This window comes from Danio rerio, chromosome 18 (assembly GCF_052040795.2).
Source record: "Danio rerio strain M-AB ecotype USA chromosome 18, GRCz13ab, whole genome shotgun sequence".
Lineage (NCBI taxonomy): Eukaryota > Metazoa > Chordata > Actinopteri > Cypriniformes > Danionidae > Danio > Danio rerio.
In genome coordinates, this window is record NC_141038.1 from 8445001 (window position 1) to 8470095 (window position 25095).

Consider the following 25095-nt stretch of genomic DNA (forward strand, 5'->3'; position numbering starts at 1 on the left):
ATGTGTTATTAAATGCAAAAAAACTTAACAGTGATATGTGTGTGTATATGCAGATGTTGCATGAGGAATGGGCCAATTACGGAGCTTTCTACAAATATCAGCCAATGGACCTTATCAGGTATCAGACATCAAATACTGTGCTACCATTTGGTTCTGTTAAAGATGTTATTCTATACACTGATGGTTATATTGACTCATTTCTGGGAACTGTCAGATGTGTGCATTTTGGGGAATTGCTATTAATAGTTGCCTCAAATCATGCGGTTTGTTGAAAAGAGCTGTTACTTGAGTATCCTTTAAGATTTTCACTTTGTAGGTGATGAAAAGCTCTCTATATAGTCAGTGAACAGCATAAACGAGTACACGCACTTTGGAGCTGAACATTTTTATCCATTTCTCAGTGAAAATAGACTAATAATAAATAAAGTAAAACATTTACATTTATTTATTTATTAAACAGTTTTATTTATATTAAAAAGTGTGGTCACCTCAGATCTTTAAGAACAGAATGATTATACAAATAAAATCAAATGAGGTGTTGCGATTTTTTTTTACAATCTATAAAATGTCAACTAAATACTTTTTTTAATGATTTTCTTGATATTTCCGCTTTATTAAAATTTTATTTGGTGTTTTTCCCTAACATAAATACATTAATTGTGATGTATACATTTTTGCATCATGATCTTCCAGTTCTGCCTTTAGTAATAACTAATATCTTGCATTAACACACATATCTTTTTATATATCATCTTACACTCACCGGCCACTTTTTTAAGTACACTTGTCCAACTGCCTGTTAACACAAATTTCTAATCAGCAAATCACATGGCAACAACTAAATGCAATTAGGAATGTAGACAAGATGATCTGCTGCAGTTCTACAGGCTCACCAAAATTGGACTATAGAGGATTGTAAAAGCGTTGACTGGTCTGATGAGATTTCTGCTACGACATTCCGATAGTAAGGTCAGAATTTGGCATCAACAACATGAAAGCATGGATCCATCCTGCCTTGTATCAACGGTTCAGGCTGATGATGTTGGTGTAATGATGTGAGTTTTTTTTTTTTTTAGTCACACTTTGGGCCCATTAGTACCTATTGAGCATCTGGTCAACACCACAGCCTACCTGAGTATTGTTGCTGACCATGTCCATCCCTTTATAACTACAGTGTGCCCATCTTCTGATGGCTACTTCCAGCAGGATAACGTGCTATTTCATAAAGTGCGAATCATCTCAGACTGGTTTCTTGAACATGACAATGAGTTCACTGTACTCATTGAAATGGAAGATTCTCATCATGGATGTGCAGCCGACAAATCTGCAGCAACTGTGTGATGCTATCATGTCAATATGGAGCAACATCTCTGAGGAATATTTCCTGTAACCTGTTGAATTTATGCCACAAAGGATTAAGGCAGTTCTGAAGGCAAAAGTGGGTCCAACCTGATACTAGTAAGGTGTACCTAATAAAGTGGCCGGTGAATATCTAGAAAGCATTAATGGCAACCTAAAGGCACAGTTCCCCCCAAAATATATATTTTTCAATTTCCAACCCCAAAAAGTGATTTCAAGTGATTTCAAAGCTTAATGAGTTAAGATATGAATTAAGATATGCTTTAAAATTAGTATTTTAGCATATATTTTTAATAATTTATACAACTGGTAACCATTGACATTCATAGTAGGAAAAAACACTATGGAAGTCAATGGCTACAATGTAACATATATGATCAATTAGTCATATATTAATCATATATCATATATCAAACATATGTTTTTAGTTGATTAATTATGTTAAAACTTAATTTTACAAGTTTCACAAGCTGTTTTAAGCCAGTTTAACATAATATAAGTTCAATAGAATCAAAGTTAAAAATGTAAGGCAACCAGTTTTTTTTTTTTTTTTTTTACAGTGTACCAGTTTCTAACATTTTTCAGAATATCTTCATTTTTGTTGCATCTCTTTAAATCAAACTAATCACAAACTGGGCACTTATCAAGCAACCACAGATGATTATATATATTAGGATTCATTAATAAATGACCTAGAACCTGTCACAATACAGCCTTGTTTAATCTGATATGGAAGATGTTTTGAATTGGGTGGATTTAATATGCCTTCTGGATTATGTAGTGTAAAACACATGCAATGAGCTGCAGAATAAATAATAGTAAGATTACTTAGTGTTACTTATCAGCTGGCCTACATGAAGTCTGCATACAGTTTGACATTTTCTGAGCTGATTATGAGGGGAAAAGCTACAGAATGGACTTGAATGGAGTTAACACGTGTTGGTTGCTGGAAGTGTAATCAAAATAGCCAAAGTATTTTAATAATTGATAGTATTGCTATAGAACTGATAGTTGCAGTAATGTAAAAAGCGATGAGTTACTTTACTGAGCAAAACAGTTGCCTTTAAAGTGACAAGTTGGTTTTACTGGTGAGTTAACCCATTGTAACTTGGAACTAGGCCTGTCGCAATAATCAATACATTGGCGTATCATGCAATACTTAACAAATTTTTGCCATTTCTATATACATATATATATACACAAATTCACAAATATCAATAAAACCATTTTATAATGACATTTCCGTTCTACCGTTCTTATAATTAGACTTTTACCTAATCTCATTCATGCATTCATTCATTCATTTTCTTTTCGACTTAGTCCCTTTATTAATCTAGGGTCGCCACGGTGGAATGAATCGCCAACTTATCCAGCATATGTTTTGCGCAGCGGATGCCCTTCCAGCTGCAACCCATTACTGAGAAACACTCCCATTCCTTTACCTGATTTAAATAACCTTAAGAATGATCAATATTTGAAAGTGTTTATGGCTATTATTATGCTGTTATACAATAATTATGAAAAAATGACAATAATATCACTGATCGCAACAATTTCTATGACAATATATCGCACAACAAAAATTCCTTATCGTGGCAGGCCTACTTGGAACTGTTAAGTTGACTTAATTTAATTTAATAATAATGCATTTTAAGTTAATTTACTTAATACTTTTATGGAAACTGGTATAGTTACTTTTCTAAGTAAAGTCAAATGATCACTTTAAAAGCAACTGGTTTACACACTTTTTTAAAGTCTACAAATCCCTTTAAAGCAAGTAGTGTACTTGCTTTTTAAAGTAAAGTCAACTAATCTCTTCAAAAGTAAGTGGTTTACTCACTTTTTTGAAGTCAACTAATCGCTTTAAAAGCAACTGGTTTACACAATTTTCTAAGTGAACTAATTAGTTTAAAATAAACTGGTTGACTGTTTTTTTAAAGTCAACTATAATTACTTTAAATCAACCAATTTACCTTGTTTTTAAAAACTAAATTCAACTAATGACTTTAAAAGCAACCAGTTTACTCACTTTTTTAAAGTAAAGTATCACAGCATACTAAACAAATGTAGTTTTTACCGCAAAAGTATTTTTGATACATTTGAGTTGTTATCAGCGGCCAAATTTGCAGCTCTTTGATAACCTATTGACCTGTACTTGACAGGAAGTACTTTGGGGAGAAGATTGGCCTGTACTTTGCCTGGTTGGGAGTGTACACACAGCTGCTGATTCCAGCCTCGGCTTTAGGAGTCGCAGTGTTTCTGTACGGATGCCTCACCGTAGACACCAATGTGCCCAGGTAAACACTCACACACTTTTCCATCAGGTTTTTCTAATGACTTTTATACCATTTTATACCAATTTCAAGAGGTTGTAAACTTTTATGAATTTATCTTTTCGTCAAAAACAAAGCAATTTGTTCAGAAGAATGTTGAGCAGACAGTGAGTACATTTACATGGACATCAATATGATTAAGACAACAGTCTGATTAAGAGTCTACCACGTAAAGAGTGATTTTTAATGTCTTTAATCCAACTAAAGTCATAACTAAACTAAACAGAAATGGAATTAAGACATGTGGAGTATTCCTTTTTTAGGTGCATTATTGAAGTGCAGCACAGACATGTAAACATCTTAATCAAACTATTACCATTTTTATAGCACTTTTCGATACATTTTGCGATAGGATTCACACACGACAGTAGTCAGCCGCTTGACGACAAACAAAAAGAATGCTTCAATTAAGAGATCTAAATAATTCAGATTAAAGCAAATAATTATTACTAATGTCCATGTAAACGTAGTCACTGACATCCATTGTAGGAACAAAAAATACTATGGAAGTGAAGAGATGTTTATTAGAACATTTTCAATAGAAGTAAATGTGATTAAAAGATAACAGAATTTAAAATTTAGCATGAGCTGTTCTTTTAAATGTTTTCACTATCGTTAGATTCTACGAAGATTTAACACTTTATTCCGAGTGTTTAGCATTTTTCTTCCCTTTGAGAATCAGCTTTTCTTAATATAAGCTAACTACTTCAGATCAAACATGGCTTTGAAAATTGTAACTGGAATCATGAATTTGTTCTTCAGTTCTTGTTTTCATGTTTTTCTGAAATATGTAAATCACAAATTAAAAAGAAAACTGTTCTTGCATTGCAGTGGATTTGAATGACATAATCAACAATAATTAATTTCTCTTTCTTTTTCAGTCAAGAGATGTGTGATGAGCGTCTTAATTTCACCATGTGTCCTCTTTGTGATCGTGTGTGTGATTACTGGCAGCTGAGCAGTATCTGCAGTACGGCGCGTGCCAGCTATCTGTTTGATAACCACGCCACCGTCGGCTTCGCCATCTTTATGTCCCTATGGGGTATGAGCTGCATGAATGTGTGCATTTGATGACAATCTATGTGTTCACTTTGCATTCATAATATATTAAGTAGTATAAAGAGGAATATTTAGTCTTGTCATTATGGTGCGTGTGTGTGTGTATTTTTAGCGGCTGTGTTTCTTGAACACTGGAAGAGAAGGCAGCGATGTCTACAGCACAGCTGGGATCTGACAGGCATGGAAGACGACGAGGTGAGAAGAGTCCAAAGCATTTACTAGAAACATGATCAAAGTCACTGAAAATCTCTCCCAGAAGGCTTTAAGTCAGCTCACAGCTACGAGCACAGATTTGCGACTTGCTATAGGTTGGAGTTTGTATTAGAGGAAGATACATGAGTACAGGCAGTATTTGATTGTGTCAGTATTCTTTTAAGAAAAAGACTAAGGCCTAATCACAATTTCACCTCTAAGGGCCAAGACAAACCAAGCTGACGGTCAGCCGTTGGGCTTTGTCAGTCCGGCTAGATGGATTAGTGCAGAGAGGCACAAACTAGGGCCAGTGGGCCAAAGTTGGCCCATAGTAACTTTTTTTTTTGGCCCAATATTAGGGCTGGGAGATTTGGCCTATAAAATCAAAATCTCGATTAGTTGAACATTTTAATTCGGTTACGATTAATAAACGATTATTGTATTTATTTATTTTTTATTTTCTTGGCCTGATAGTTCACTGACAAGTTTATTAAATGTACTCACATATTACAAGTGAGAGATTTCTAAATGGGAGTATTACTTGATTTTAAGTTAATCAAAGAAAACACACACACTATCTACTATTAATGATTATTTATTGAACATCAATGTTGAACAACAGAAATCAAACACGCATTGCCTAAAAAGTGAAAATAAATCAGTGGTGTATATTGTTATACTATTATTAGCAAGAATGTACAATAGGTTTTTAGCACGAACAGATAATCGGCGCACGAGCAAAGAGATTCATACACTCGTATTACATGAATGCACTCTCAACTTGTAATACTGCACTCAAGATATTTGTCATTGATTTAACGTCATAGAGGTCAGATCTGGCTGCAAAGTGCTGAATATTTTTCAGTTCAGCTGGGTCACGCGACTGGGGTGGTGAAAAAAAATTCACCTAGAAAAATGAGATCGATTACAGGTTCTGAATATTTTGATCACTTTCTGATGAATTGCCCAGCTCTACACACCCTACCATTTGAGAAGAGAGGGAAAATGATGGGAGGGTTGTTGGGATGATAATAAATTTGATGGTCCAGGATCGACATTAGTGAATAATAAATTTGATGGTCCAGGATCAACATTAGTGAATAATAAATTTGATGGTCCAGGATCAACATCAGAGACTTTAGAAATTTGATGGTCCAGGATCAACATTAGTGAATAATAAATTTGATGGTCCAGGATCAACATTAGTGAATAATAAATTTGATGGTCCAGGATCAACATTAGTGAATAATAAATTTGATGGTCCAGGATCAACATTAGTGAATAATAAATTTGATGGTCCAGGATCAACATCAGAGACTTTATAAATTTGATGGTCCAGGATCAACATTAGTGACTTTATAAATTTGATGGTCCAGGATCAACATTAGTGAATAAATTTGATGGTCCAGGATCAACATTAGTGAATAATAAATTTGATGGTCCAGGATCAACATTAGTGAATAATAAATTTGATGGTCCAGAATCAACATCAGAGACTTTATAAATTTGATGGTCCAGGATCAACATTAGTGACTTTATAAATTTGATGGTCTAGGATCAACATTAGTGAATTAATAAATTTGATGGTCCAGGATCAACATCAGTGACTTTATAAATTTGATGGTCCAGGATCAACATCAGTGAATAATAAATTTGATGGTCCAGGATCAACATCAGTGACTTTATAAATTTGATGGTCCAGGATCAACATCAGTGACTTTATAAATTTGATGGTCCAGGATCAACATTAGTGAATAATAAATTTGATGGTCCAGGATCAACATTAGTGAATAATAAATTTGATGGTCCAGGATCAACATTAGTGACTTTATAAATTTGATGGTCCAGGATCAACATTAGTGACTTTATAAATTTGATGGTCCAGGATCAACATTAGTGAATAATAAATTTGATGGTCCAGGATCAACATCAGAGACTTTATAAATTTGATGGTCCAGGATCAACATTAGTGACTTTATAAATTTGATGGTCCAGGATCAACATTAGTGAATTAATAAATTTAATGGTCCAGGATCAACATTAGTGAATAATAAATTTAATGGTCCAGGATCAACATTAGTGAATTAATAAATTTAATGGTCCAGGATCAACATTAGTGAATAATAAATTTAATGGTCCAGGATCAACATTAGTGAATAATAAATTTAATGGTCCAGGATCAACATTAGTGACTTTATAAATTTGATGGTCCAGGATCAACATTAGTGAATAATAAATTTGATAGTCCAGGATCAACATTAGTGACTTTATAAATTTGATGGTCCAGGATCAACATTAGTGAATAATAAATTTGATGGTCCAGGATCAACATTAGTGACTTTTAAATTTGATGGTCCAGGATCAACATTAGTGAATAATAAATTTAATGGTCCAGGATCAACATCAGTGAATTAATAAATTTGATGGTCCAGGATCAACATTAGTGAATAATAAATTTAATGGTCCAGGATCAACATCAGTGACTTTACAAATTTGATGGACCAGGATCAACATTAGTGACTATAAATTTGATGGTCCAGGATCAACATTAGTGAATAATAAATTTGATGGTCCAGGATCAACATCAGTAAATTAATAAATTTGATGGTCCAGGATCAACATCAGTGAATTAATAAATTTGATGGTCCAGGATCAACATTAGTGAATTAATAAATTTAATGGTCCAGGATCAACATTAGTGAATTCATAAATTTAATGGTCCAGGATCAACATTAGTGAATTAATAAATTTAATGGTCCAGGATCAACATTAGTGAATTAATAAATTTGATGGTCCAGGATCAACATTAGTGAATTAATAAATTTAATGGTCCAGGATCAACATTAGTGAATAATAAATTTAATGGTCCAGGATCAACATTAGTGAATAATAAATTTAATGGTCCAGGATCAACATTAGTGACTTTATAAATTTGATGGTCCAGGATCAACATTAGTGAATAATAAATTTGATAGTCCAGGATCAACATTAGTGACTTTATAAATTTGATGGTCCAGGATCAACATTAGTGAATAATAAATTTGATGGTCCAGGATCAACATTAGTGACTTTTAAATTTGATGGTCCAGGATCAACATTAGTGAATAATAAATTTAATGGTCCAGGATCAACATCAGTGAATTAATAAATTTGATGGTCCAGGATCAACATTAGTGAATAATAAATTTAATGGTCCAGGATCAACATCAGTGACTTTACAAATTTGATGGACCAGGATCAACATTAGTGAATTAATAAATTTAATGGTCCAGGATCAACATCAGTAAATTAATAAATTTGATGGTCCAGGATCAACATCAGTGAATTAATAAATTTGATGGTCCAGGATCAACATTAGTGAATTAATAAATTTAATGGTCCAGGATCAACATTAGTGAATTCATAAATTTAATGGTCCAGGATCAACATTAGTGAATTAATAAATTTAATGGTCCAGGATCAACATTAGTGAATTAATAAATTTGATGGTCCAGGATCAACATTAGTGAATTAATAAATTTAATGGTCCAGGATCAACATTAGTGAATTAATAAATTTTTAATGGTCCAGGATCAACATTAGTGAATAATAAATTTGATGGTCCAGGATCAACATTAGTGAATAATAAATTTGATGGTCCAGGATCAACATTAGTGAATTAATAAATTTAATGGTCCAGGATCAACATCAGTGACTTTATAAATTTGATGGTCCAGGATCAACATTAGTGAATTAATAAATTTGATGGTCCAGGATCAACATTAGTGAATTAATAAATTTGATGGTCCAGGATCAACATTAGTGAATTAATAAATTTGATGGTCCAGGATCAACATTAGTGACTTTATAAATTTAATGGTCCAGGATCAACATCAGTGACTTTATAAATTTGATGGTCCAGGATCAACATTAGTGAATTAATAAATTTGATGGTCCAGGATCAACATTAGTGAATTAATAAATTTGATGGTCCAGGATCAACATTAGTGAATTAATAAATTTGATGGTCCAGGATCAACATTAGTGAATAATAAATTTGATGGTCCAGGATCAACATCAGTGACTTTATAAATTTGATGGTCCAGGATCAACATCAGTGAATAATAAATTTGATGGTCCAGGATCAACATTAGTGAATAATAAATTTAATGGTCCAGGATCAACATTAGTGACTTTATAAATGTAATGGTCCAGGATCAACATTAGTGAATAATAAATTTAATGGTCCAGGATCAACATTAGTGAATTAATACATTTTTAATGGTCCAGAATCAACATTAGTGAATTAATAAATTTTTAATGGTCCAGAATCAACATTAGTGAATTAATAAATTTGATGGTCCAGGATCAACATTAGTGAATAATAAATTTGATGGTCCAGGATCAACATCAGTGACTTTATAAATTTGATGGTCCAGGATCAACATCAGTGAATAATAAATTTGATGGTCCAGGATCAACATTAGTGAATAATAAATTTAATGGTCCAGGATCAACATTAGTGACTTTATAAATTTGATGGTCCAGGATCAACATTAGTGAATAATAAATTTGATGGTCCAGGATCAACATTAGTGACTTTATAAATTTGATGGTCCAGGATCAACATCAGAGACTTTATAAATTTAATGGTCCAGGATCAACATTAGTGAATAATAAATTTAATGGTCCAGGATCAACATTAGTGAATTATAAATTTGATGGTCCAGGATCAACATTAGTGAATTATAAATTAGATGGTCCAGGATCAACATTAGTGAATTAATAAATTTAATGGTCCAGGATCAACATTAGTGAATAATAAATTTAATGGTCCAGGATCAACATTAGTGACTTTATAAATTTGATGGTCCAGGATCAACATTAGTGAATAATAAATTTGATGGTCCAGGATCAACATTAGTGACTTTATAAATTTGATGGTCCAGGATCAACATCAGAGACTTTATAAATTTGATGGTCCAGGATCAACATTAGTGAATAATAAATTTGATGGTCCAGGATCAACATTAGTGACTTTATAAATTTGATGGTCCAGGATCAACATTAGTGAATAATAAATTTGATGGTCCAGGATCAACATTAGTGAATAATAAATTTGATGGTCCAGGATCAACATCAGTGACTTTACAAATTTGATGGACCAGGATCAACATTAGTGACTATAAATTTGATGGTCCAGGATCAACATTAGTGAATAATAAATTTGATGGTCCAGGATCAACATTAGTGAATTAATAAATTTAATGGTCCAGGATCAACATTAGTGAATTAATAAATTTAATGGTCCAGGATCAACATTAGTGAATTAATAAATTTAATGGTCCAGGATCAACATTAGTGAATAATAAATTTGATGGTCCAGGATCAACATTAGTGAATTAATAAATTTAATGGTCCAGGATCAACATTAGTGAATTAATAAATTTAATGGTCCAGGATCAACATTAGTGACTTTATAAATTTAATGGTCCAGGATCAACATCAGTGACTTTATAAATTTGATGGTCCAGGATCAACATTAGTGAATTAATAAATTTGATGGTCCAGGATCAACATTAGTGACTTTATAAATTTAATGGTCCAGGATCAACATTAGTGAATTAATAAATTTAATGGTCCAGGATCAACATCAGTGACTTTATAAATGTAATGGTCCAGGATCAACATCAGTGACTTTATAAATTTGATGGTCCAGGATCAACATTAGTGAATAATAAATTTGATGGTCCAGGATCAACATTAGTGAATAATAAATTTGATGGTCCAGGATCAGCATCAGAGACTTTATAAATTTGATGGTCCAGGATCAACATTAGTGAATTAATAAATTTGATGGTCCAGGATCAACATTAGTGAATTAATAAATTTGATGGTCCAGGATCAACATTAGTGAATTAATAAATTTGATGGTCCAGGATCAACATTAGTGAATAATAAATTTGATGGTCCAGGATCAACATCAGTGACTTTATAAATTTAATGGTCCAGGATCAACATTAGTGACTTTATAAATGTAATGGTCCAGGATCAACATTAGTGAATAATAAATTTAATGGTCCAGGATCAACATTAGTGAATTAATACATTTTTAATGGTCCAGAATCAACATTAGTGAATTGATAAATTTTTAATGGTCCAGAATCAACATTAGTGAATTAATAAATTTGATGGTCCAGGATCAACATTAGTGAATAATAAATTTGATGGTCCAGGATCAACATCAGTGACTTTATAAATTTGATGGTCCAGGATCAACATCAGTGAATAATAAATTTGATGGTCCAGGATCAACATTAGTGACTTTATAAATTTGATGGTCCAGGATCAACATCAGAGACTTTATAAATTTGATGGTCCAGGATCAACATTAGTGACTTTATAAATTTGATGGTCCAGGATCAACATTAGTGAATAATAAATTTGATGGTCCAGGATCAACATTAGTGACTTTATAAATTTGATGGTCCAGGATCAACATCAGAGACTTTATAAATTTAATGGTCCAGGATCAACATTAGTGAATAATAAATTTAATGGTCCAGGATCAACATTAGTGAATTATAAATTTGATGGTCCAGGATCAACATTAGTGAATTATAAATTAGATGGTCCAGGATCAACATTAGTGAATTAATAAATTTAATGGTCCAGGATCAACATTAGTGAATAATAAATTTAATGGTCCAGGATCAACATTAGTGACTTTATAAATTTGATGGTCCAGGATCAACATTAGTGAATAATAAATTTGATGGTCCAGGATCAACATTAGTGACTTTATAAATTTGATGGTCCAGGATCAACATCAGAGACTTTATAAATTTGATGGTCCAGGATCAACATTAGTGAATAATAAATTTGATGGTCCAGGATCAACATTAGTGACTTTATAAATTTGATGGTCCAGGATCAACATTAGTGAATAATAAATTTGATGGTCCAGGATCAACATTAGTGAATAATAAATTTGATGGTCCAGGATCAACATCAGTGACTTTACAAATTTGATGGACCAGGATCAACATTAGTGACTATAAATTTGATGGTCCAGGATCAACATTAGTGAATAATAAATTTGATGGTCCAGGATCAACATTAGTGAATTAATAAATTTAATGGTCCAGGATCAACATTAGTGAATTAATAAATTTAATGGTCCAGGATCAACATTAGTGAATTAATAAATTTAATGGTCCAGGATCAACATTAGTGAATTAATAAATTTAATGGTCCAGGATCAACATTAGTGACTTTATAAATTTAATGGTCCAGGATCAACATCAGTGACTTTATAAATTTGATGGTCCAGGATCAACATTAGTGAATTAATAAATTTAATGGTCCAGGATCAACATTAGTGAATTAATAAATTTAATGGTCCAGGATCAACATTAGTGACTTTATAAATTTAATGGTCCAGGATCAACATCAGTGACTTTATAAATTTGATGGTCCAGGATCAACATTAGTGAATTAATAAATTTGATGGTCCAGGATCAACATTAGTGACTTTATAAATTTAATGGTCCAGGATCAACATTAGTGAATTAATAAATTTAATGGTCCAGGATCAACATTAGTGACTTTTTAATACTAATCCTGGACCATCAAATTTATAAATTTGCAAATGTTGATCCTGGATCATAAAATGTATAAAGTCGCTGTTGTGACCCCGGATTAATAAAGGGACTAAGCCGAATAGAAAATGAATGAATAGTCTCTTATAATAACTGCTGCAAAATATTACACAACATATTTTAGATTGTTAACCTTACCCAGGGCTTAATTTGTGCCGGAACAAGCCGGATCCGGCACTCCATTTTACTGATGCCCACTGACACTCTCCCTCCTGATAATATGCTGGATCCGTTACCCCGATCTGTTCCGGGACCTCGCAATTTACAAATTAAGCACTGACCTTACCCGATTAATTTGATAGAATAGTTCAGTCTGTCCGAAAAGTCTGGTGACTGTGAAACAGAACATCTGGTGTAAAGTTAATGTTGATTTCTTGTGGTAACGTTTATAAATATGAGCACTGTTAATACAAAAATAGTATAGTTTCGCTCATCTTGGTTCATGTTTTCTCTGATTAGATAGCTCTTTGATTTGTGAAAATGGTTCCATTTTAAATGTAAATCTGTCACCACTAAACTGATAAATACATGATCTTCAAATCCTCCGCTATATGCAAATTTAACCAGGTTATGTCAACTAAAGTGTCAGATGCACACATTTTTTTAACATTACTATTATTTTACAGAAAAGCAAGCTATATCAATTTTATTTGTAATAAAAATGATTTTATATGTAGACTACAGGAGGCTTTGTACTTTGCTTGTGCTCTAGTAAAAGGTGGGCTCTGTGATTACTGTTATTATAGTTTAAATGGAACTATCTATTTTTGTTGTACATCATTAGAAGACATCAGTCAAAAAACACCAAACTGTCACTGGTGTTACCAATCAAAATGCAGCATCACAGCAATGCAATGCGTGACCTTTTTATACAGTCCTTTTTTTATACAATCCTGCAACATTTCCTGTTTCTAGCATTTATGCATTTGGCAGAGGGTTTGGAACGTGATGTTCTGTCAATTCAGTGTACACATTTTACTAATGCATGTAGTGTCACTATAATGAAGTGCTCTACCAACTGAGCTACAGTGCATAGATGAAAGGGCACAATGCAATATGACATTTATTGTAGGAGCACTATTTCTATTTTATTAATCGCTATAAAGTGACAAATATATACAGTACTCTAATACACTCAACAGTAGGGCTGCACAATATTGGGAAAATCTGACATGTTGAGTTTCTGTCATATGAGTACAGTTTCACCAGAAGCTTGAACAGCTTTATTTCAGAAGGAATTAAAATTGTAGATATATTGGGATTGATTGTGTATTGATTGTATATTTTTATAGAAGTGAATCATACAAAAAAATTAATGAACAAATTACAAAGCACACATAAATATAATGGAGCAAAAATAAAATGGAAATAACAGATTTATTCAGTACAGAAATAAATAGAAAGTTATAAATGATGCAATTTCTAGTGCCTGAATGCTTTACACTGGCTTGAAATGTCACCGGCCTTAAAGGGGTGGTCCACTACGATAACATATTTTAAACTTTAGTTGATGTGTAATGTAGCTGTGTGAACATAAACAACATCTTTGAACCTAAGATTCTTAAAGTTCGATGCAAAGGGAGACATTGGCATTTTCAGAGTTAGCTTAGCGAAGCCTACAGCGAACAAAGTTTGAGGACTAAAAAAATACATCTGGGTTAATGATGTCATAAACCCTTCAAGTAACGCGCTTTCACTAAGTGCATACACCTCGCACAGTGAATGGGGCATGGCCAAATGCACCGTTATGTTATAGCAGAGAAAGCTACAGTAAAATGCCGTCCAAACACTGCTATTTCCACAGAGCTTCTTCTGTTTCTGAAAGGGCACAACACAAAGAGAGAAGCGCTTACAGTTTAGGTTTAATTATTATCCAGAAAATTACAAAAAAGATATAGCTAATATTTGACAATAGACAGCTTCCAGAATCTCTCCCTGTTCAGTGCTAGAAACTCCTCAAGAAGGAGCAGCTCCAGTCATAATAGCAGAAGCTGTGGATTGTGAGCCACAACTTGTAAGAGATTTTATTTGTTAAAATTGATCTTTTACATGCACAGTTTCTAGCGTTAAATGTATGTTGTAGTAAGGACAAATACAAGGATGTAAACAACAGAAAATGCTGTTTGGCACCGCTAACAAGTTAGCTACAAATTCATATTTATCAGTCAAACCCTTGTAAACACCCACAGTCTTCACCAGCGCTGCATATGCGGCCGCTTTCTCTGCGTTCTACATCTCTAATAATAAACTTGCAAATGTGAAAGTTTCATATTACTTACACAAGCTTAACCCAAATATATGTGAAAGACACTTGGCAGATTTTATTTTAGAGAGCAGGTTAAACTGTGTCCTCTTCATTTTCTGTCTGATTTAGGCACAAACTGTACAATAATAATAGTTTTGAATACTTTTATGTCATTAAGAAATATATGTAATGTTTATTGTTTGAGGCGATGCAAATGACCCACAAACAACGGTGTGATATAATTGGTCTGGGTTACCGGGGACTCTTACTGCCGTTGGACAGGTGTCGATGTGTGACTTTTATCCATCCACATCACTTTAATTCCTTTTCTGCTCACTGTGTGTAAAACAATAACCACCAACCAATCAGAGTGATTGTAAATGCGTGACTTAGATTGTGAATGATTGTGACTTAGGCTTTAAATAGTGCGTGAACACACACACAATCCACACAGCATTTGCTGCACTTATATTCTCTCTCTCTCTCTCTCTCTCTCTCACACACTCACACACACACACGCACGCACGCAGGTATTCACTGCGCACAAGGTAATGCCGAGTCAACTAAAATAAATACCGAAAAGAAAAACACAAATATCTGACAATTCCCAGAACAGAATCTAGCAAGACCCAGCTCAAATTAAGTACTGATTTCTATACATGTTTATATTTATAATGTCCGCTGGGCATAAACTTAAAAAACCTTTTTTTTGAAGTGTTGTGAATAAAGCGGGCTGGGACGAACATCCTCATGTGCCTAAAAGAAACAAGGCAGCCAGCCGGGCATGGAAGAATACACTCCATGACAACATTTCTGTAACTTTCACTCATTGGGAAATGTTGCCTGCATCAAGCCCAGCTAATGTCCCGCCCCCGAGAGCTATATACTCCACCGTGATAGGTGGGTTCGTTCAGCTCCGCACACATATTGTAAAGTGCTATACATATCAAACATTGAATTTAGGGCGGGGGCCATAAACTATCAACCCGCGGGCCGCAATTGGGCCGTGGGCTGCGAGTTTGAGACCCCCGAGTTACACTGACTGACAGTATTTACACAACAGCAAAGCTCGTGCTAGTAGAGGCGTGATGCTTCCTGGTGACATGGAGCCAATCTGCGAATCACAGCACATTATGTTGGCTGACCAATCAGAGCCTCTTGAAGGTTGGCCTTTGGAGCAACTAGAAAATATAACAGTCGTTTTCATGTTGACTAAGTTGCAGTATATAAATATAACCAAATAAAGATATATGAAAAAAATAACATGAGCATGAGCACACATTGCCTTAAAATTACGCTCTGGACCACCCCTTTAAAAAAAAACATGCTGATTATTAACTTTCACTATGATAGACTCTATTATGATTCAATTCTGCAGCGACTCCATTAATCTTATATGTTTTGAACTGTTTTGATGGTCAACCATAATCCTGATTCTTCATTGCACATCATGATGTGTGACTATTGCCAATACACACATTGTGATATGGATGCTGAAATGATATATACTGCACAGCCCTGTTTGACAAATTTCACCATTATTCATGTCACTTCCAACATCGCCTCTTACCATTGATGTAACTACTGCTTATAACAGCTTCTCTCTTTAAAACCACTCTTGAATTCCCCTTGTGAATATCACTGGAAGGTAGCATCGCAAAAACATAACACCAGATAATAGCCGAATCCCTTTAGAGCGACAGATTTCATCTTTCACACATACAGTATGCTCCTTATGAGGTGTATGATAAAAATGCAAACTTCTGAACCTTTCACCTGGGAGCTAAATCAGTTCTAAAGTGTGCGTGTTGTGTAAGTGTGGAAGCGGGTGGCGTGTATGTGTGTGTGATGGGACATGTGTGAGTAATGAGATTGTGTTCCTGCTTAAAGCATTGAGCTGAGTGGATGAAGGGCTGCGCTCTCAACGGGGCACCATGGAGATCATGAGCGTCATGCTAATGCGAGCGATAATGAAGTTCAATTACACCCGCATATTAAACAGTGTAAATATGTGTGTCTAACACCATGTTTTCTTTGCTTTGATGCTCACCAATAGGAGCGGGCTGAGGTAAAGCTGTTTCTATACTGTTTCCCGACATGCTCAACCGCACGGCATATATTTGCACACCTCCCCCCTCCCTCATCAAAATACACTCAAAACAATTACTTCAGCTGCTTGTTTAAACTACTTATTTAAAATGAGCTGAAATAGCACAATTCTTTAGATTTTTGGGGGACAACTATATTTCTTTTATGCTTAATCCACTTAAATTTGTTGAGTTTGATGCTTTGTGTTGAGACATGAATGAATTATGTGGGATAGTTTTTAGTGAAGCTGTGGTTTTCTGAGCAGCAGGAGGATCAGTTTTTGCATTGAGTCTACAGTGAGGATGTTTGATGAATCAACGCTCAATTTATAAAAGATTTACTGTGGATTAACCTTGTAGTAACCTGTGTGCCAATGAATCCTTTACCATGATTTTATACTATTAACCTCAATGCCATAATCCTGACCGCAGTGACAGTTAACACACAGCCCTGTTTTTTATGTCAATGTTTTATACTATTAACCTACTATACTGTCACCTAAAAGAGTCAATGCTACCCTACCTGACAAAGGTCTTGTCATTGATCCCAGTAGTAGGAGCAACAGATAATAACTTGACTTCTAGTTGATCATTTGGAAAAGTGGCAGAAGGTCGATTTTTCAGATGAATCATCTGTTGAGCTGCATCCCAATCATCACAAATACTCCAGAAGATCTATTGGAACCTGCATGGACCCAAGATTCTCACTGAAATCGGTCAAGTTCGATAAAGGAAAAATCATGGTTTGGGATTACATTCAGTATGGGGCATGCAAGAGATCTGCAAAGTGGATGGCACCATCAATAGCTTGAGGTATCAAGAAATTTGTGCTGCCCAAACCAAAGGAGAGGGCAAATTCTTTAGCAAGATAGCACTTCTTTTCATACTTCAGCCACCACATCAAAGTTCTTGAAAGCAGAGAAGGTCAAGGTGCTCCAGGATTGGCCAGCCCAGTCACCAGAGATAAACATTAATGAGCATGTCTGGGGTAATATGAAGGAGGCATTGAAGATGAATCTAAAGACTCTTGATGAACTCTGGGAGTCCTGCAAGAACACTTTCTTTGCCTCTCCAGATGACTTTATTAAGTTATTTGAGTCAATGCAGAGATGTATGGATGCAGTCCTGGATGGGAGCTCATGGGAGTCATACACAATATTCATTCTTTTCAAACTGCACCAGGCTTTTATATTCTATACTGTACAATATTTCTGCTAGGTGACGAGACTTTTTTCTAAGCAAAGTCAGACCTTCCTGTCCTAATTAAATCAATAAAGATCAAGGCATGATCGTATTTTATTGTGGTAAAATAAGCGTAACCTAGATGCTGTTGCCTTTCATATAAGACACTTCTGATACCAAATGATCAACTAAAAGACAAGTTATTATTTGTTCTTCCTAAAACTTAAATAGGCGACAAGACTTTTGTCAGTTAGTGTATATCCTAATGTACTTTTTTTGTGAAGGAAAAACAATACTTTTGAGTGTGTAACAGAAGAGTATGCAACCTTTGGGACATACATCCTAATTAACAGACCATTATGTTGCTTAGTTACGTCCCCTGTCAGTCATCTTTTACATTTCATATTTAATTACCTGCCATAATGAAGAAGCAGCAGCAGATTAATCTGCCATTCAAGAGTCTGTCATGCAGAGAAATCTCCTCAGGTGTTTGCATAATATTTATGCATTTAGAAGTTCATTTTCAACCACATCTTCATAAAAGTTGATCTTGCAGATAAAATATTGACCTTATTCTAAAATGCGGAAGTGCGCCTGTTTTCGCGATTGTCTTAGAACTTCCGATTCAGTCGCCTATGGGAGAAATGACTAGGAATAATAAACGGCAGAAAATGGTCAAACTACTTGCTCAACAAACAAATGTTTGCATGACTACACAGACCAAGTAGCATAATATAATAAGAAAATATTAAATTGCAACATCAAGCAGCGTAACGAGCAGTTGTTAACGTCAAAAAATGAATGGAAGTGAATGTGACCGGAAGTCGCGAGACAAAAAGATTCAAATGGCAGCGCCCACTTGCCAGCTGAGAATAAGGTGAATATAGCAGAACATCCCTGCTGAAAAATCCAGCTTAAACCAGCCTAGGCTGGTTGGCTGGTTTTAGCTGGTCAACCAGGCTGGTTTTAGAGAGGTTTTGGCCACTTCCAGGCTGGTTTCCAGCCATTTCCAGCCTGGTCTAAGCTGGTTAGGCTGGGAGATGACCAGCTAAAACCAGCTTGACCAGCCTAGCCAGGCTGGGAGCCCAGCCAAAACCAGCTATGTCCAGCTTAAACCAGGCTGGTCAAGCTGGTTTTAGCTGGATTTAGCTGGTCATTTTCCAGCCTGACCAGCTAAGACCAGGCTGGAAATGGCTGGAAACCAGCCTGGAAGTGGCCAAAACCCCTCTAAAACCAGCCTGGTCGACCAGCTAAAACCAGCCAACCAGCCTAGGCTGGTTTAAGCTGGATTTTTTAGCAGGGATGGCATTTAAATATTGTATAGTAGATATTAATAAACAGTCATCCAAACATCTTCACAAAAGCCTCTCCACTTAAGTCCATTGTGTCACCCATGTTTGTAGTTTTTTTTTTTTTTTACCCGTGTTTGAAGTTCTAATAAAAAAATCACATCCTAATAGCAACGTATTGGTGGACCATATTACCTGTTAGAGTAAACTAAGCACATATCTGCATATTTCTACCAGAAATAGACCAACCTGGCTACTTTGGATCACTTATTTGAGCATAATATAATTTGTGACATATTTTCGAATACTATACTGTAAGATGAACTGTATGTAAATTGGTATGCACCAAGTATTTAAAGGAATAGTTCACCCAAAAATGAAAATCACCCCATCATTTACTCACCTTCAAGCCATTTTCAGTGTATATGACTATTTCTGTCAGATGAACACAATCGGAGTACTTTTAAATGGTATCTCTTCCATGCTGGCGGTTCATTCCACTGTTGCGACCCCTGATAAATGAGGGAATAAGCCGAAGGAAAATGAATGTTTGAATCTTATCCATGCTGTATAAGGATGTTGGATAGTGACGATTATTTTGAAGCTACCAAAAAGCACATTTAGGACATCTTCTGAAGCATTTCTTTTATAAAACTACATAATCCACTTGTGTTATGGGTTAGTTTTCCAATGTGAATGTAAATCTTTAAAATAAAAGCCGCTAAAATGTTATCATTTAAAGTATAATATTTAAAACTACTCCAACAGTGTTTTAATCTGACAGAAAAAAGTCATATACACAAAGGATGGCTTGATGGTCAGTAAATTAAGGGGTAATTTTCATTTTTGGGTGAACGATTCCTTTAAGGGTTGAGAAGTGAACATACACTTGCATGGACGGAAGTCTAACAGATTGATTATGCAGCTAAAAAAACCCTGCAGTTATGTGCTTTTTAATGAACTTGCAGTTTTGTACCATATCAGCGTCTTTGCCTCGAGACTAGAAAGTGATTTAATGCAGAACCAAGATAATTATTTCTATTTGAGTGTGTGTTTGCGGATCCTGTTTCCATGGAAACCGTTTTGCTTACGCTTATCTGAGAAACTGATGACGGGTTTGGTGCTTTTTGACATATTGTGCGAGTCCTTGAGTACAGATGTTGACGTGTTCTCTGTGTGTTTATATCTCAGAATGAGCTACGACCAGCATACGAGGACTTTCTTCATAAGAAACAGGAGAAGAAGGCAAAGAATAAGAAAAAGGAAGAGGTATGTATTGTATAATGTATAAAACAACAAGGTTCCTAGTTCCTACTAAGAATGTTGATGTATACCAGCATTGACAATATACTAAATGTGTATTTATTAGAGACCCAATTCATGGCATTGGCCATAACAATGACATATTTAAAGAGAAATACGGCTGTTTTATTATTAACTCGATCAGAATGTTTATTACCTATACTGTAGGTGTCTTGCCTACCTATTATTAAGATACTGGGTGTTTATTAGTACATATAAAATACATTTTCCATATGATCTTACTATATGTTTACAACTATTCATTAATGAACTACAGTGCAAAATGTAGTATTATTAATAACTTTCATGAACTAATAGTAATTACCATACTAGTGTACTTTAGTATAAATTTCTATAGTATTTTAATTGTGTAACACCTGGTTTTATTGGATTTTTGTTTTGTTTTTGCTGTTAGCTACTATGATTTGTTTCTGTTTATTACAGCATATTATTTGCAGTAAATAACTGAACTAAACAAGTAAGCCTCATATGTTTCATTGACAGTTTTATTGATCACTAAGATATGATTGAGTTGGATTTAAGTCGCTTTGATTTAAAAATGAAAATTGTACAAATAGCTCAGATGTAGCTAAGCTACTTTCGCCAAGTAGCTTTTAGCTTAGCTTGCTACATTTCTTAGCTCTCTACATTTTTTAAGTAGCTTGCCCAACACTGGTTATCATACCGTCAGAATCTTTTACCGGCCCATGTCTACTGTATACACACACACAAACACACACTGTTTTATTGTTGCATCGGAAGGAAAAGAAAGAAAGAGAGAATTTAAAAAAGTTAAAAAGTTAATGTAAAATCATTAAATGAAACCAAACTTTACACGTTTCTGAATTACATTAAAATGTTATTAACCATTTCAGATAGACTTTTTTAATTAAACATGAAATTACCATTAGGTTTTAGCAAATGACAATACAAATTCCAAAAGATATTAACTGCACATTCCTACACATTTATTCTTTATTTACCGTGTGATATTTCCATCATCTTCTTCTCAAACACTGTTCAGGATCTTAATTTTTGCTTTGACTTAATTATTGCGTAAGAATGCACTGAGCTGAAATACTTGGAACGCCTCACAGACGTTTCCAGGTAGATGTGAGAGAGTTAATGTGTGTGTGTGTGTGTGTGTTTAAGTGTGTGCGCGGTGCTTTTAATCTCTGCTCTATGTTGTAGCCGGACGCAGGAACAGATGACAAAGGAAGAGAGAAGCTACTGTGTGCTAAAGGAGGGCAGCCACCGGTGAGGAGGGGGGAGATAATTTGAGAGTTCACTGTGTGTCTGTCTAGGAGAAAGCAAGCTAATCAACTTAACCAGTAGAGGCGGGGCTTTAGGGATAATGCAGTTAGTTCTCAGCTGTCAGTCAACCAGTGGTCACTGCGCTGACCTCCGCCGGACCCCAGCAGCTTCATTATCCATCCCCTTATCTCTCCTCTCTCATTAGCACTCTCTTATCTTTCTCTACTTGTTGTTTTGAACTATTTAAACGATTAGATAATGAATTACACGCTCCTGCAGGGGGAGATCATCTGCATGTTTTTTTTTTTTTTTTTCTGTCAGAAATGAGCAATTTGGTCGCAATTTCACTTGATGTGATTTTGCTGATATTTATTACTGTCGTTGTGCCCTTGCACGTCGCGCTGCATGCACACACACACACACACACAACACTCGTATGCGCTCAAACACTGTCTCTGGCATACATGTTTACTACACACGGCACTCAAAGCAGATTACCTCTCTGGGTATTCCACACTAGATTATACAGGATTAGAGTCAGAGCTGGATTAAAACTCGCAAGTTAGAGTGGTGTCCTTCCTCTAATCAAAGACACATGTTCGTGTGTATGCGGGCATACCTGCGAGAATAGAGGCTTTTAATTCAGATTTTATGCATGTTTGTGTCTGGAGGGAGATGGACTTATATTGGCCGTTTATTTCAGAATTAACTTTGGTTAAATTAGTTTTACTTACTTTAAATAATTGATTTGTTCCAAGTTCAAAACTACTCAACAGAGGTCGCAAAATCTACTAGCCCAAAATCCTGGGCTATTGTTTTTTCAGTCAGGCTACCAAAATCTATCTACACCATGCCTGGCGGGCTATCTAGATAGATTTTGTCTTTGTAGATCTATGTAGATAGATTTTGGTAGCCCTGCTGAAAAAAAAAAACACAATAGCCCAGGATTTTGGGGTAGTAGTATTTTTGCGTAGTTTTATGAGTTATTGTTAAAATAAACATATTCCCCTAATAAGAAAATAATGTTTTCTCTTTTGAATATGACTCATTTCTAATTTTAAAAAGAACAACCTGAGGAAAGGGGCGAGGCAGTGGCGCAGTAGGTAGTGCTGTCGCCTCACAGCAAGAAGGTAGCTGGGTCGCTGGTTCGAACCTCGGCTCGGTTGGCGTTTCTGTGTGGAGTTTGCATGTTCTCCCTGCCTTTGCGTGGGTTTCCTCCAGGTGCTCCGGTTTCCCCCACAGTCCGAAGACATGTGGTACAGGTGAATTGGGTAGGCTAAATTGTCCATAGTGTGTGTGAATGTGTGTGTGGATCTCTCCCAGAGATGGGTTGCGGCTGGAAGGGCATCCACTGCGTAAAGAAAAAACTTGCTGGATAAGTTGGCGGTTCATTCCGCTGTGGCGACCCAGGATTAATAAAGGGACTAAGCCGACAAGAAAATGAATGAATGAACCTGAGGAAAGGTGTCATTAGATACCGCTTTCAAAATGAATTTTTTCAATAAGCACAATGACATTGCTGATGAAGTATTTTAAATAAGTATTTCTGTTATATTTTGAATTAAATAAGTATGTGGGTTAGTCTAATCAAGGAAATTGTAATTAATCAAGCAAGTTGTACTGTACCTTCAAATAGGGCTGCTCAATAATGGAAAAAAAATCTGAATCACAATTGTTTTGGTCATTACTGTAATCATGATCATTTACAATAATTATGAGTTGGCCATATATATAGTTTTGCCAAAATTGACATTTGATTAATTGCACAGCCTAACCGTTTGTTTCATCTCCCAGGCCTACTGGCCATTATGTTGGTTATTGCCACAAGATAGTTACTACTTTTAATATTATTTAATATCATGTATTAACTCAGTATTCACAGCTGATCAAGTAAGATCCTGATGTTGTTGATGTTGTTTTTGTAGCTTGCCTCAGAATCTTTGTCATGGACTGACCGGCTGCCAGGATTCTGCATCAACATATCCTCTATCCTCCTTATGGTGGGTCTCTATTTGACAAGAGCAAGATAAAAGTGTTTTTGTACTGTCAGAAGGCTTATCTTTCTGTTTTCTCAGGTCGGGGTAACATTCTCTGCCGTATCAGGAGTAATTCTCTACCGTATCATTGTGTCTGCTGTAATGTCAATGAACCCTGATCACGAGGCCAAGGCCAATGTGCGAGTGATTGTAACAACCACAGCGGTCATCATCAACCTGCTGGTGGTTCTGGTGCTGGATGAGATCTACGGTGCAATAGCGGCCTGGATTACTGAGCTCGGTACGTGTGTTTACATGATGTTTAATAAAAGATGATTCTATCAATAATTATGATAATTATTAGGGCTGTCAATTTAACACATTATAAGTGATCTTAAAAACACATTTTGTGCAATTGCACATTTTTATTGCAATTATCACCCTTGTCCATTCACAGACCTGTGCTAGCCACACTATTTACTTAACTTTAAATAGAAGTAAACACATTGTAACTTGGAAGTGTGAGTTGAATTCATTTTTAGTTTTAGTAATTATGTACACAGTTCATTTAAATAATAATTTCCTGGCAACAGGTTTACTCTCTTTAAGTAAAATCAGCTAATTGCTTTTTACAGTGTATAGAATGACATAAAAAGCCCCAAGAATCAAGATGTTAGGGCAAAATTCCCCCATATGAGTTTTTATGTTTTATATTTGTATCATAAGATTGAGATAAGTTATAGCCTTGAGCATTGGGCTGAAAATCACACCAGTGCTTTCTGATTGAATAGTTTTAATACGGATAAAAAATAATGCAATGGCTTGTTTATTATACATGGCCACATACTGGCAGACTTTGCTAATTGTTCAGAGAAATATTTCATTAAATTAAAAACTTTTTTTTCCCTATCAAAAAAATATAAATAAACAAATAAATAAGATTTAGGGTGACAGTACACTGTATAAAAAAATAATTATATATATATATTTATATATTTTTATATTTCTAGTCATCTCAACCTACATCAGTCAAACTGACTAAAAATATTGAGTTAAACTTTAGATAACTTTAGTTAACTTAAATAGTTGAAATCTGATTAACTTATTAGAATAAGTAGAAATACTTGTTGTCAATTTTCTACATAATTACATAATGTAATAAAAGGACAATTGATTC

At 34.9% G+C, this 25095-nt stretch overlaps 4 protein-coding genes across 9 annotated transcripts in view; 1 reads left to right on the forward strand and 3 right to left on the reverse strand.

The window, feature by feature from the left end:
• The window catches only part of LOC101882393 (uncharacterized), a 768785-nt gene that overhangs the window by 397433 nt on the left and 346257 nt on the right, over positions 1-25095 (reverse strand). The window lies entirely within an intron of this gene.
• Positions 1-25095, reverse strand: part of utp15 (UTP15 small subunit processome component) — a 355707-nt gene that overhangs the window by 228002 nt on the left and 102610 nt on the right. The gene's annotated exons all lie outside the window — the stretch shown is intronic.
• ano2a (anoctamin 2a) overlaps positions 1-25095 on the forward strand; it is a 72325-nt gene that overhangs the window by 27682 nt on the left and 19548 nt on the right. For 2 of the 6 annotated variants that reach the window (XM_087292773.1, XM_087292775.1), the window contains exons 10-17: positions 54-118; positions 3522-3656; positions 4574-4734; positions 4864-4955; positions 20578-20655; positions 21880-21945; positions 23868-23942; positions 24018-24219. In XM_087292773.1, the coding sequence (XP_087148899.1) occupies positions 54-118; positions 3522-3656; positions 4574-4734; positions 4864-4955; positions 20578-20655; positions 21880-21945; positions 23868-23942; positions 24018-24219 (874 nt within the window). Of the gene's footprint in view, positions 1-53; positions 119-3521; positions 3657-4573; positions 4735-4863; positions 4956-16731; positions 16897-20577; positions 20656-21879; positions 21946-23867; positions 23943-24017; positions 24220-25095 lie in introns of those variants that run through there. The other 4 variants (XM_087292774.1, XM_087292776.1, XM_087292778.1 and 1 more) reach the window with 3 other exon arrangements.
• Positions 1-25095, reverse strand: part of caps2 (calcyphosine 2) — a 101705-nt gene that overhangs the window by 20908 nt on the left and 55702 nt on the right. Inside the window, exon 18 of the mRNA XM_087292882.1 lies at positions 19790-19898. Within this exon, the coding sequence (XP_087149008.1) occupies positions 19803-19898 (96 nt within the window). The 3' untranslated portion in view covers positions 19790-19802. The remainder of the gene's footprint in view (positions 1-19789; positions 19899-25095) is intronic.